Source organism: Pecten maximus, chromosome 6 (assembly GCF_902652985.1).
Source record: "Pecten maximus chromosome 6, xPecMax1.1, whole genome shotgun sequence".
NCBI lineage: Eukaryota > Metazoa > Mollusca > Bivalvia > Pectinida > Pectinidae > Pecten > Pecten maximus.
In genome coordinates, this window is record NC_047020.1 from 23,225,727 (window position 1) to 23,241,282 (window position 15,556).

At 39.5% G+C, this 15,556-nt stretch overlaps 1 protein-coding gene across 1 annotated transcript in view; it reads left to right on the forward strand.

Moving 5' to 3' along the window:
• LOC117329281 overlaps positions 1-15,556 on the forward strand; it is a 158,299-nt gene that overhangs the window by 133,151 nt on the left and 9,592 nt on the right. Inside the window, exons 18-23 of the mRNA XM_033887146.1 lie at positions 288-431; positions 1,473-1,722; positions 2,693-2,828; positions 3,684-3,922; positions 14,278-14,402; positions 15,233-15,477. Of these exons, the coding sequence (XP_033743037.1) occupies positions 288-431; positions 1,473-1,722; positions 2,693-2,828; positions 3,684-3,922; positions 14,278-14,402; positions 15,233-15,477 (1,139 nt within the window). The remainder of the gene's footprint in view (positions 1-287; positions 432-1,472; positions 1,723-2,692; positions 2,829-3,683; positions 3,923-14,277; positions 14,403-15,232; positions 15,478-15,556) is intronic.

The window sequence follows — 15,556 nt, forward strand, 5'->3', positions numbered from 1 at the left end:
TATATTTATTAAATCTACAACAGCATAGCTTGTCTCCCGATGTTTGTCAATAAATAATTTACATATATATATAAATTGGTATTGCTTTGAAAATTGCATAAATACACAAAACCCAATCTAATCAAGTAAACAATATAAATATTATTAATGCAATTTGCGAAACCATACCAATTAATATATTTTAATTATTTATTGACAAACATTTGCGAGAAGAGCTATGCTGTTCTCCAACAGCTCTTGTTACTTTAAAAGTCAGATTAATTTATAGCTGTAAGTTTTCTCAACAGGAATTGGTATTTCAATGGTGCTGTCCTCGACGATCGTCTCTATCTATTATAACATGGTGAATGCTTGGGCATTCCACTTCCTGTTTGCATCAATGACAGGAGTATTACCCTGGCTTGGCTGTGACAACTTTTGGAACACCGAAGGTGAGTATCCAATATCTGGGGGTAATAAGGGTTTAGCTGTAAAGTAACCTATTAATTTCAAGATCATTAGTTGTGTACTCTTTCTGCATATAGGTACTGGCAATATATATGGAGTTTTCAATTTAGTCTAGAATATATCATTGTTTTTATGCTTTTTATGTACAGTGTACTAGATTCAAGGCCCAAAACCTCTGAATTTACAGAGTTATTGCCCTTTGTTGAAATGAAATGAAATGAAACCTAATATGTACATCAGTTACACTAAAATACAGCTATGTTTTGCTGAAATTATTACATATTTCATAAAAAATTGAGATTTCCTCTGTTTTGGAGAATTTCCACTTATTTTATGAAATGTTTTCTTGATGGGGAATTAATTTTTATTCAAAGGGGAAAACACCATCAGTGGGGTATAGTACCTAATTCTGATAGTAAAAGCAGTGTAGATTAACCGCTGATAGTTGACATGTATGCATATCAAGTATCAGACCAATTAAAGTGAAATATACCTTAACATAGTCCATGCATAAATATTTGTCAGACAAAAAACATATATGTAACATGATTAAAATATTACATTGTCTCCTCTTTCAAACTCTCCATTGTAACATATTTAACATAACACCAAAGTTTTCTGCACACTAGCAGATTCATTCCTTGAGGGATTTTGATCAAACTTCACATGATAAAGGACCATAATATCTCAAACAAGTTTGAGATTCAGGTTTTTTTGGTAAAGGTCATGCAATGTCACCGTCACTATTTTTAGGTGAAGCCAGTAATTGCTTTAGTATTGTCCAGTATGCTATATACTTTATAGAGTTGTACTTTGTTGTCAAAAAATCTGTTTTAATCCCGTGTATGCTGTCTGTCAACATCATGATTTTCAGTATCAATCTTGAAATTAAATGATGAAAGACCATTTTGGACATTTTTTCTTTATTTTTTGTCTACAATTCATAGCATTAAATAAAACTTGTTTGTTTATATATGTCCTATATGACCATATACAGTACTGTAAATTTGATTGCTATTTTTCAGCATGTAGCACAAACCAGTACCATGTAAACAACTGTTCTTGGATTAACCAGACTTATTTTGAAGATGGGAATTTTACTTTAAATGATTCTTGCGTGTCAGTGGTAACAAACTGTAGTTACTATGGAAACAACGAAACACAGTTACTGCAGAATTGTATCGAAAGTCTCCAAGGTATTTTGGGAAAAGACATTTTGTTGGATCAGCCAAAATATGATGGCTCTCGAACAAGTCCAACAGCGGAATATTTTTTGTAAGTATGCTGGTTTAGTACTGTTGATATAAGTACAGTGTCTAAATCAATATCAGTATGGCTTTGCTGACCTCAAATCTTATTTTGGATTCATTGACTTTATATTCCACCAGGATTTGAAAAGATTCATTTTCTTCATTAGCAATTCCAGAATCTGTTTAGGAGGTGTAGATTTTGTCAAAAATATACCCTAAAAGCTTGTATACAGTAAACCTCCTCGCCCTCCATATGTTTCATTAGTATCTAATTTCATACCTTTGTAATAAGTGCCTTAAGTCCATGTAACTCTAACAATTTGAAATCCTAACTTTTTATACCTTTTGGAATTTTAGACTTTTAGATTTTAAACAACATTCTAAAACATCAAATATCCAAAATTGTTTGGAGTTTTTAGATTTTAAAATTTTTACCCAAAGCCTAAACTATCAAATAGCAAAAATCATTTTATCAGCTTTTGAGTTTTTGTAATTTTGAATGGCAAACGTCTAAAAACTCAAAATCTAGAAATTCAAAAGTTCAAAGCATTTTTTGGATGGTATTTGATATTTTAGGGTTTTGGTCAGAAATCTAAAAATCTAAAATTCCAAATGTTTAAGAATTTTGAATTGTTAAGTTACTTGGATTGTCATTACATCAATTTCTACTCGTGATTAGATTTGGGTGATCATAAGTTGTGCACAGTTGAAATGGTCAAAGATCACACTTGCTCACTTTTGGAATAATTAAGTCTTGACCAAGGTCATACTTGTGATATTCTATATACAAATTAGAAATAACCTGTAAGTTAAGAAGATTTCTTGTTACCAGTCCCAGATTCAATTTGTATGAATAACGAACCAGATAGCTCCTTGAGACCACAGTGATTCGGGGTTTGATAGGGGAAAGAGTTAAGATCTTAATCTTCTCTTTCACTTGCAGGTGACTTTAAATTTTGATAGGTGATCTGATACAATTTCTTGTTGTGTTTCAGCAACCGTGTACTGGGCATGACAGGGAAATCTCTCGGTAATCTTGGTTACATTCAATGGGAGTTGGCACTTTGTCTAATGCTTGCCTGGGTCATTGTCTTCGTGTGCTTGATAAAAGGCATTAGAACATCGGGAAAGGTAAGTCATCATAATGGAGAATGATTGTGCAAACTACAGATTTATAGAAAGCCAGTATTTATAATGCAAACTATGAAGTTACAGAATTCCACCATTATAATGCAGTCTACAGCATTTACAGGAATCCAATATTATAATACAAACTAGATTTATAGAAAGCCATTATTATAACGCAAACTAACAATTAACAGTATGCCAATACTATAATGCAAACTACAGATTTTATAGAATGCCAATATTATAATACAAAATGCTCAAAATTAAAGGACGTTAAAAGACGTGAGCATATGAGTAGGTTTGACCTGTTCACCCTTGGTACTCAATGAGACATGCCATCTTTCGCTGTCTCAAAAACATCTGGAATTATATGTCTTAATAAAATTGTAGGCTCATGCAATCTCGATCTACCATTTTGTGGATCAAGAGTAGGTTCCTTCGATGTATATCAATTTAATCTCAAGGTTGCCATACATGCTTTCAACATGGTTGTGGCTCCTGTAATCTTCAAAAGACATGCATCAGCTGTAAGAAATTGGTCGTGTTTTTTCCTGACCTCAATGAAACAGCTAGTTGAATTGGCCTTTAACTTTGCCACGACATATTCCAGGGGTACAGAGAGGGAAAGTGAATATAACTCCTGGGTAAACAAGGGTGATTACCAATATTGTATAAACTTCTGAATCTTGGAAGGGGTCAAAAACTTGTTGAAACCCAGATGTTTAGTTGCAGTAAAATTCTCTGCAGTTGTCTATATTTCTGATTGGTTGCTTGTGAAGTAAAATTGTTGAAAAATTAATGCAGAGATATAAAAAAAAGTTTAGTTTTTGTTTATAATGCCATTGTTTTCTATTTTAGGTTGCCTATTGTGTTGTAACGTTTCCTTACATCATCATTTTCGCTCTCCTGATACGTGCATTTATGATGGATGGCTTTATGAAAGGGATCAAATTTTACGTCACACCCAAATGGGAGCGGTTAAAAGAGCCCGGTGTGTGGGCAGATGCTGCTGTTCAAGTTTTCTTTTCATTATCAGCTTGTATGGGAGGTCTGACTACCTTAGCAAGTTATAATAAATTCCACAATAATATTTACAGGTAAGTCTGCTGTATCATGGTCTAGTAAACTTTAACATTCTTTTAATGCATTGACCTGCCAATAGTGCCATTGTCATTAATATCATATGACACATGTCGTGAAAGACTTGCCTATTTTACACCAGGATATTGAAACGCAAGCTTAAAAGGTTTTTGCTTACTTTCTTAAGAATCAGGGTTGTCTATTTTGTTTTTAATTCATTAAACTGATTCACTAATTCACAGATATGAGAGCTTATGCCATGGCGCAGCGTCCGTCGTCCGTCCGTCCGTCGTCCGTCCGTCCGTCCGTCCGTCCGTCCGTCCGTCCGTCAACATTTGCTTCAAATCGCTACTAGTCATAAAGTTCTTATTGGATTTTGACCAAATTTGGCCAGAAACATCCTTGGCAGAATGGGAACAGATTTTGCATAAATGGTGACTCTGACCCCTGAGGGGCCAAAGGGGCGGGGCCCAATAAGGGAAATAGAGATAATTCCTTTAAATCGCTACTAGTCATAAAGTTATGAATGGATTTCAACCCAATTTGGTCAGAAACATCCTTGGGGGAAGGGGAACAGATTTTGCATAAATGGTGATTCTGACCCCCGAGGGGCCAAAGGGTCGGGGCCAAATATGGGAAATAGAGGTAATTCCTCTAAATCTCTACTAGTCATAAAGTTACGAATGGATTTGAACCCAATTTTGTCAGAAACATCCTTGGGGGAAGAGGAAGAGATTTTGCATAAATGGTGGCTCTGACCCCCAAGGGGCCAAAGGGGCGGGGCCCAATAGGGGTAATAGAGGTAATTCCTTTAAATCACTACTAGTCATAAAGTTATGAATGGATTTGAACCCAATTTGGTCAGAAACATCCTTGGGGGAAGGGGAAGAGATTTTGCATAAATGGTGATTCTGACCCCCGAGGGGCCAAAGGGGCGGGGCCCAATAGGGGTAATAGAGGTAATTCCTTTAAATCACTACTAGTCATAAAGTTATGAATGGATTTGAACCCAATTTGGTCAGAAACATCCTTGGGGAAAGGGGAACAGATTTTGCATTAATGGTAATTCTGACCCCCGAGGGGCCAAAGGGGCTGGCCCAAATATGGGAAATAGAGGTAATTCCTCTAAATCTCTACTAGTCATAAAGTTGTGAAGGGATTTGAACCCAATTTGGTCAGAAACATCCTTGGGGGAAGGGGAACAGATTTTGCATAAATGGTGGCTCTGACCCTAAAGGGGCCAAAAGGGCGGGGCCCAATAGGGGAAATTGAGGCAATTCCTTAAAATCGCTACTTGTCATAAAGTTATGAATGGATTTGAACCCAATTTAGTCAGAAACATCCTCCAGGGAAGGGGAACAGATTTTGGATGAATGGTTACTCTGACCCCCAAGGGGCCAAAGGGGCGGCGCCCCATATGGGAAATAGAGGTAATTCCTTTAAATCGCTACTAGTCATACATTTATGAATGGATTTGAACCCAATTTAGTAAGAAACATTCTTGGGGGAAGGGGAACAGATTTTGCATAAATGGTTACTCTGACCTCCAAGGGGCCAAAGGGGCGGGGCCTAATGGGGAAATAGAGGTAATTCCTTCAAATCGCTACTTGTCATAAAGTTATGAATGGATTTTAATCCAATTTGGTCAGAAACATCCTTTGGGGAAGGGGAACAGATTTTGCATAAATGGTTACTCTGACCCCCAAGGGGCCAAAGGGGCGGGGCCTAATGGGGAAATAGAGGTAATTTCTTCAAATCGCTACTAGTCATAAAGTTATGAATGGATTTGAACCCAATTTGGTCAGAAACATTCTTGGGGGAAGGGGAACAGATTTTGCATAAATGGTGACTCTGACCCCCAAGGGGCCAAAGGGGCGGGGCCTAATGGGGAAATAGAGGTAATTCCTTCAAATCGCTACTAGTCATAAAGTTATGAATGGATTTGAACCCAATTTTGGTCAGAAACATTCTTGGGGGAAGGGGAACAGATTTTGCATAAATGGTGACTCTGACCCCCAAGGGGCCAGAGGGGCGGGGCCCAATAGGGGAAATAGAGGTAATTCCTTCAAATCGCTACTAGTCATAAAGTTATGAATGGATTTGAACCCAATTTGGTCAGAAACATTCCTTGGGGAAGGGGAACAGATTTTGCATAAATGGTGACTCTGACCCCCAAGGGGCCAAAGGGGCGGGGCCTAATGGGGAAATAGAGGTAATTCCTTCAAATCGCTACTAGTCATAAAGTTATGAATGGATTTCCCCCCCAATTTGGTCAGAAACATTCTTGGGGGCAGGGGAACAGATTTTGCATAAATGGTGACTCTGACCCCCGAGGAGCCAAAGGGGCGGGTCCCAATAGGGGAAATAGAAGTAATTCCTTTAAATCGCTACTAGTCATAAAGTTATGAATGGATTTGAACCCAATTTGGTCAGAAACATTCTTGGGGGAAGGGGAACAGATTTTGCATAAATGGTGACTCTGACCCCCAAGGGGCCTGAGGGGTGGGGCCCAATAGGGGAAATTGAGGCAATTCCTTAAAATCGCTACTTGTCATAAAGTTATGAATGGATTTGAACCCAATTTAGTCAGAAACATCCTCCAGGGAAGGGGAACAGATTTTGGATGAATGGTTACTCTGACCCCCAAGGGGCCAAAGGGGCGGCGCCCCATATGGGAAATAGAGGTAATTCCTTTAAATCGCTACTAGTCATACATTTATGAATGGATTTGAACCCAATTTAGTAAGAAACATTCTTGGGGGAAGGGGAACAGATTTTGCATAAATGGTTACTCTGACCTCCAAGGGGCCAAAGGGGCGGGGCCTAATGGGGAAATAGAGGTAATTCCTTCAAATCGCTACTTGTCATAAAGTTATGAATGGATTTTAATCCAATTTGGTCAGAAACATCCTTTGGGGAAGGGGAACAGATTTTGCATAAATGGTTACTCTGACCCCCAAGGGGCCAAAGGGGCGGGGCCTAATGGGGAAATAGAGGTAATTTCTTCAAATCGCTACTAGTCATAAAGTTATGAATGGATTTGAACCCAATTTGGTCAGAAACATTCTTGGGGGAAGGGGAACAGATTTTGCATAAATGGTGACTCTGACCCCCAAGGGGCCAAAGGGGCGGGGCCTAATGGGGAAATAGAGGTAATTCCTTCAAATCGCTACTAGTCATAAAGTTATGAATGGATTTCAACCCAATTTAATCAGAAACATTCTTGGGGGAAGGGGAACAGATTTTGCATAAATGGTGACTCTGACCCCCAAGGGGCCTGAGGGGCGGGGCCCAATAGGGGAAATTGAGGTGATTCCTTAAAATCGCTACTTGTCATAAAGTTTTGAATGGATTTGAACCCAATTTGGTCAGAAACATCCTTCAGGGAAGGGGAACAGATTTTGCATAAATGGTTACTCTGACCCCCAAGGGGCCAAAGGAGCGGGGCCTAATGGGGAAATAGAGGTAATTCCTTCAAATCGCTACTAGTCATAAAGTTATGAATGGATTTCCCCCCAATTTGGTCAGAAACATTCTTGGGGGCAGGGGAACAGATTTTGCATAAATGGTGACTCTGACCCCCGAGGAGCCAAAGGGGCGGGTCCCAATAGGGGAAATAGAAGTAATTCCTTTAAATCGCTACTAGTCATAAAGTTATGAATGGATTTGAACCCAATTTGGTCAGAAACATTCTTGGGGGAAGGGGAACAGATTTTGCATAAATGGTGACTCTGACCCCCAAGGGGCCTGAGGGGTGGGGCCCAATAGGGGAAATTGAGGCAATTCCTTAAAATCGCTACTTGTCATAAAGTTATGAATGGATTTGAACCCAATTTAGTCAGAAACATCCTCCAGGGAAGGGGAACAGATTTTGGATGAATGGTTACTCTGACCCCCAAGGGGCCAAAGGGGCGGCGCCCCATATGGGAAATAGAGGTAATTCCTTTAAATCGCTACTAGTCATACATTTATGAATGGATTTGAACCCCAATTTAGTAAGAAAGCCCGGGGGTTTTGGGGAAAAAATTTCAATGTCATCCATTGAAGGTGGCTAATGGAATTTGGAAGTCCTTGAAACGATGTGCAAGGGAAGTTTGCACAATTTAGAACTCTGCAAGGACCCATTTGGCCTAATGGGAAATCTGGGCCAAGCTGAACAGTACTGGCAAAGGGGAATGAAGGTACCCAAAATGACTTATTGGGGTAAGGAGAACCGAATTTGCTAAAAGCTTCAGAAGGGCCAAGTTTGAAAGGATTGTTCCCCTTAAGGAAACGCATTGGCGATAAAGTTTAAATTGCCTCTCAAGCCGAAAGGCTGAGGGGGGGGAAGAAATTGATAATTTATCGCCCATTTGGTCAAAAATTCTGGGGAAGGGGAAAAAATTCTTCAAATGGGACCTACCCAGGAAAGGGTCCCCCAAGGGAAAAGAACCTTTAAGGGAAATTATTAACTTGTGAACCCATTAGGCAAATTGGTGGGGAAGACCAATTTGATAATGGTACTTGCCCTCAAGGGGCCGAGGGGGAGAAGTATATGGAATTTGAACCCCGTAAAACTTATGGGAAAGGGGAACGATTTTAATAATCGAATCACCCCAGGGAAGTGAGAGTGCAAGGCCAATTTAGACATCTGAGACCAAGGGCAAAGTTTGCATATTGAAATGATAATCCTTAAAGCCTAGGGGGAAAAGAATTTTGGGAATGTTAACTACCCTAGGGCAAGGGGAGTTAGCCCAAATGGAATAGACTCAATGCCTTAAGGGAGGGCTAATTTAGAATGGTTTCCCCCTTAAGAACAAGGGGTGAAAGATTTGATTAAATCCTTAAACAAGGCCAAGGGGAACATTATTATAAATGTACATTAAGTTAAGCCATGGGGCCTAGGAATAAGTTTTGATAAAATCTGCTCAGTAAAAGGTGGGAGAGGGAAAGGAATTTTCAAAACATACTGGTCAGGGGAAAGGTTTGGGCATAATGGGAATGAGCCCAATTGTCAAAATGCTGGGTAAAGGGGAAAATGATTTAAATCGCCACATGGCAAAGTGGGGGGGGGGAAAATTTATAAATGAACTCTGCAAAAGTGCAAATGGTGCCTACCAATGGGAAGGAGGGGACCAATATTGCAAATTAGGGTTGATTCAACCCAAGTGCAAAAGGTTCTAAGGGGAATAGAACAATTTCTCAAACCTATTAAAGTAGGGAATTTCCCCTAATGATCTGGGCAAGGGGAAAGAGGTGCCTAAAGGTACTGTAAACCCTCAAATGGCCATAGGGAGGAAATTCCAGTGTGGAAAATTTGGGGGATTGTGACCATTGTGCATAAAGGGGCTTGAACGGATGAAATGGTAATAGCAAATGGAAGTATCTAAATTTGATAATTTCAATTTGAACTGGGCCAAGGAGGTAGACCAATTTGAATAGGGACTCTGACCCCCAAGGGGCCTGAGGGGTGGGGCCCAATAGGGGAAATTGAGGCAATTCCTTAAAATCGCTACTTGTCATAAAGTTATGAATGGATTTGAACCCAATTTAGTCAGAAAACATCCTCCAGGGAAGGGGAACAGATTTTGGATGAATGGTTACTCTGACCCCCAAGGGGCCAAAGGGGCGGCGCCCCATATGGGAAATAGAGGTAATTCCTTTAAATCGCTACTAGTCATACATTTATGAATGGATTTGAACCCAATTTAGTAAGAAACATTCTTGGGGGAAGGGGAACAGATTTTGCATAAATGGTTACTCTGACCTCCAAGGGGCCAAAGGGGCGGGGCCTAATGGGGAAATAGAGGTAATTCCTTCAAATCGCTACTTGTCATAAAGTTATGAATGGATTTTAATCCAATTTGGTCAGAAACATCCTTTGGGGAAGGGGAACAGATTTTGCATAAATGGTTACTCTGACCCCCAAGGGGCCAAAGGGGCGGGGCCTAATGGGGAAATAGAGGTAATTTCTTCAAATCGCTACTAGTCATAAAGTTATGAATGGATTTGAACCCAATTTGGTCAGAAACATTCTTGGGGGAAGGGGAACAGATTTTGCATAAATGGTGACTCTGACCCCCAAGGGGCCAAAGGGGCGGGGCCTAATGGGGAAATAGAGGTAATTCCTTCAAATCGCTACTAGTCATAAAGTTATGAATGGATTTCAACCCAATTTAATCAGAAACATTCTTGGGGGAAGGGGAACAGATTTTGCATAAATGGTGACTCTGACCCCCAAGGGGCCTGAGGGGCGGGGCCCAATAGGGGAAATTGAGGTGATTCCTTAAAATCGCTACTTGTCATAAAGTTTTGAATGGATTTGAACCCAATTTGGTCAGAAACATTCCTTCAGGGGAAGGGGAACAGATTTTGCATAAATGGTTACTCTGACCCCCAAGGGGCCAAAGGAGCGGGGCCTAATGGGGAAATAGAGGTAATTCCTTCAAATCGCTACTAGTCATAAAGTTATGAATGGATTTCCCCCCAATTTAGGTCAGAAACATTCTTGGGGGCAGGGGAACAGATTTTGCATAAATGGTGACTCTGACCCCCGAGGAGCCAAAGGGGCGGGTCCCAATAGGGGAAATAGAAGTAATTCCTTTAAATCGCTACTAGTCATAAAGTTATGAATGGATTTGAACCCAATTTGGTCAGAAACATTCTTGGGGGAAGGGGAACAGATTTTGCATAAATGGTGACTCTGACCCCCAAGGGGCCTGAGGGGTGGGGCCCAATAGGGGAAATTGAGGCAATTCCTTAAAATCGCTACTTGTCATAAAGTTATGAATGGATTTGAACCCAATTTAGTCAGAAACATCCTCCAGGGAAGGGGAACAGATTTTGGATGAATGGTTACTCTGACCCCCAAGGGGCCAAAGGGGCGGCGCCCATATGGGAAATAGAGGTAATTCCTTTAAATCGCTACTAGTCATACATTTATGAATGGATTTGAACCCAATTTAGTAAGAAACATTCTTGGGGGAAGGGGAACAGATTTTGCATAAATGGTGACTCTGACCCCCAAGGGGCCAAAGGGGCGGGGCCTAATGGGGAAATAGAGGTAATTCCTTTAAATCGCTACTAGTCATAAAGTTATGAATGGATTTTAATCCAATTTGGTCAGAAATATTCTTGGGGGAAGGGGAACAGATTTTGCATAAATGGTGACTCTGTCCCCCAAGGGGCCTGAGGGGCGGGGCCCAATAGGGGAAATTGAGGCAATTCCTTAAAATCGCTACTTGTCATAAAGTTATGAATGGATTTGAACCCAATTTAGTCAGAAACATCCTCCAGGGAAGGGGAACAGATTTTGCATAAATGGTTACTCTGACCCCCAAGGGGCCAAAGGGGCGGGGCCTAATGTGGAAATAGAGGTAATTCCTTTAAATCGCTACTAGTCATACATTTATGAATGGATTTGAACCCAATTTAGTAAGAAACAATCTTTGGGGAAGGGGAACAGATTTTGCATAAATGGTGACTCTGACCCCCAAGGGGCCAAAGGGGCGGGGCCTAATGGGGAAATAGAGGTAATTCCTTTAAATCGCTACTAGTCATACAGTTATGAATGGATTTGAATCCAATTTAGGTCAGAAACAATCTTTGGGGAAGGGGAACAGATTTTGCATAAATGGTTACTCTGACCCCCAAGGGGCCTAAGGGGCGGGGCCCTAATAGGGGAAATAGAGGTAATTCCTTTAAATCGCTACTAGTCATACATTTATGAATGGATTTGAACCCAATTTAGTAAGAAACAATCTTTGGGGAAGGGGAACAGATTTTGCATAAATGGTTACTCTGACCCCCAAGGGGCCAAAGGGGCGGGGCCTAATGGGGAAATAGAGGTAATTCCTTTAAATCGCTACTAGTCATACATTTATGAATGGATTTGAACCCAATTTAGTAAGAAACAATCTTTGGGGAAGGGGAACAGATTTTGCATAAATGGTGACTCTACCCCCCCCCTGGACTTCATTATTTCTTTAAAGCAGTTGGGATACCCACGCTATAACCAATAGCATTGTTTGAGGTTAACAAACAAAAGGAATTGAACATGAACATTATTTTGACATTTGGTCAAATCCAACCAGGTGAGCGATACAGGCCCCATGGGCCTCTTGTTTTTAAATCAATTAAATATTTACTGGTAGACCATTCCTGGTCCTCTAATACATGTAGTTGGTAACATTTTTTTAAAGCCAATTAAATTTTCTACAGAAGAAACCTTGAACAGCTCAGCTGTTTTTTCCAGTGGAGTTATTAAAAACTTGACTTACAAGTCTGAGGGTGGAGATTTTACTGTCCTTATGACATCACCATGATCTTGTTTTTTAAAATCAGATCCAGCTCTGTAATATGTTAATCATTATAATTTTTAAAGTGGTGAGTGGTTTTAATGTCGTACTGACATAGCTAGTTGTACACTGTCTATCCTGATATCTGCTCCTTTACCGAGTCTAATTGCTCTTATTTTAAAAGCAGCTATATCTCATTTGTAATCTGTACCTTGTTGATAATTTTGTAATATTGTTCAAGAATAACCGAAAGACAAAGAATTTGAAATTCAAACAAGGGTGAAATATCTTATCTTACAATAGTCAGATCAACACTTTTTACACTACCATTTAATACAGATCAATTACTCTGAAGAAAAAATGTGAAATGATGCTGAGATGGAGGAACTGGTGAGTGTCTGTGGCCTGAGTGTCTGTGGCCCCGAGTGTAACAGGCGTAACGGTGTGTCATTGGTTGACCTTGTGCTGGTTTGAATATGATGAACCTATAACATTTAGCTGAAGTACCAGGAAGATTAGATTAATTTATACTCTTATTTGTTATCCAATAACTGTACAGGAGTTGTTTATACTACATCGTACCGTATAAACATGGAGATAACTGTCCTCTGGTACATGGTTGTGGATCTGAGTGTGACGGGCCACGTTTGGTACGTCAGTCTTGTACTTTGTACAGAGAGGTACACAGCTACCACAGTGAGACCCAGCCTCAGATGGGCCACGTTTGGTACGTCAGTCTTGTACTTTGTACAGAGAGGTACACCACTACCACAGTGAGACCCAGCCTCAGATGGGCCACGTTTGGTACGTCAGTCTTGTACTTTGTACAGAGAGGTACACCACTACCACAGTGAGATCCAGCCTCAGATACACGAAGTAAACTAAATGTTTGAAGATAAATAGTGTAGAAGAAAAAGGAAATTGCACATGTTAGGAATTGGTTGGGTATGGACTATTGAGTTTTAGATAGGTGCATTGCTCAAAATTTAAATCATATGAAATATGTATCTGCAGAGACAAGCAGTCCTATTTGACTCCACATATCTGATAATGCTGGTTGAAGCCCCTTATATATACTCAGTGATATTTATCCATCCATCTTGTTGACCAGTTTGAACTTACTATGTTGATAAGGGCCAAGCCCACTCTGGGTTGCCACCTCTCCGCGTCCTGGGTGGGAAACTCACAATATTCAAAGCCTTTTTCCGACGAAGACCTCCCTCAAATATTTGCATCATATACCACTAGCTATTTAATGTCCCAATAATTGATACATTTAATTTTAGTTATCTATATAAAACAAAAAAACATTTATGATAAATCCCGCCCCCACCTCACACAAACATACCCTGCAACCCCATCTTCACCATCAACCCCCAACCCGACCCCAGCTCCTAGCCCCATGCAAGTGTCCAAATGGGGCATACAATGACCTATAAATGTTATTGTAAAAATAGATCACCATAACAGTACACCGTGTTACCATGTGTCAGGAGTGTTGAAGTGATGGATGACATAACAAATAAGTGTTTTACTTTTCACCGTTTTGATTTCTTGGACATCGTGTGACTTCATAACAACTATTAATAATATTTTATTTCAGCACATTGACATTTGGGCCAATTGTTTTCCGTCCGATGCTACGTGGCTGTTTTACATCACCATTCTTCAGACGTCCTTGCTGTCATTTTTTTCTGGAGAAGTTTCTCAGATTTCATTGCAGGTTCCTCTTGGTCCCTAAGCTGTGCATTAAAAAATTATCAGAAAAAAAAATGTCTGACAGGTGGAAATCTTGTTGAATTTTAGCAGTTAGAGATTATTATGACTATAACTGTATTAGTACTAGTACCTTATTAATGTTTCTCTTTCATTCAAATGAATGTTTTATTGCTTTTTCTCAGGAGGCATTAAGTATTATCTGCTATGCGTTCATTTCTGTGTATTATTGCTAGAAATTCATTTCAGAATTTATATTCTTGAGAAGGTATGTAAAATGTATTATGATGAAGAAACATAAAAATATCACATGCCTGTATTTAAATTGGTTGGAGCCATTTCAGTGAAAAGAGTCAGTGGTTTTGTGTTCTGAATTTCAGTGATGCAATACTCGTTTGCCTGGGTGACACATTGATGAGTGTGCTAGCCGGATTTTCTGTATTTGCCATGATGGGTGTCCTCAGCAACGAACTCAACACGTCAGTCGAGAATGTCATAGACTCTGGTAAGCCTTTCAATTAATGTCCTACAAATTGAGTTTTATCCCCCTCCCTTCCCCTCCCTGAAATATGATAGGATTGCGAGATTAAAGCTTAGTCCACACAAAGTGTTAATTGTTTGTATTTCTTGACTAAAGACTGATTTCAGAAGAATATGCCCAAAGAATGCTAAAAAAAGCCAGCAAGTAACCATTTCCATATATATATGTATGAAGAAAAGAATGCAATTTAAACCAATTACATCCTTCTATAGTTTGCTTTGCGATCTGACCCAACCATTGTGGTTTAAAGTTCATCACATGTACATACAGATACCAGCCAGGTTTATTCTTTAAGACTTATGGCTTTGGATAAGTGTTTTGAACTTATAGTCATGAAGCCCAGAATGAGGATATGAGTTAATTGCTGCAATACTGTTTAAATATATCTATATGATGCAGCATATGAATCTCTTTAAAAGCAGTACAGAGTTTCATATACAATGTACAAATTTAAAAGATAAGTGTTGTTTAATTCATATATACCTTTTATCCATCAGTCTCTTTGTCTGTCAGTCAGTAAATTACAGTTTGGTATAAAAGTTTTGCAGAGCTTGTATTGCACTCATTAATATAGGTACTGATATTTAACTTCTTCTTGATTGAGTCATAGATCTTTATGTGCAGACAAATTGAAAAAAAAAAATTGTAGCAAATTTTGACATATTTGGGGATATGCAGACTGGCATAACAGTTTCATACATAACTTCATGCTAGTTATGGTATATGTAGTATATTCCTCTTGTAAACTTGTCTTTAAGAAAGTAGATGTACATGTATTTAAATCCTATTTACAGGTATTGGACTGACGTTCATAGTTAATCCTGCAGCCATGTCTTTCTTCCCTGCGGCCCCTGTGTGGTCGCTGTTGTTCTTCCTCATGATTGTCATGTTAGGACTAAGTACGCAGTTTGTTAACATTGAGACAGTAATCACTGCTATTATCGACGAAAACATCACGTTATTACGACGACGACGGGTCCTCATAGTGTCTCTGTTATGTGGGTCCTTGTTTCTGTTGGGACTTCCTCTCACCACACAGGTACATATTCTAATTAGGTCACAGGTAATTATTTCAATTAGGTCACAGGTATTATTTCAAACTCATTCTGTAAATATTT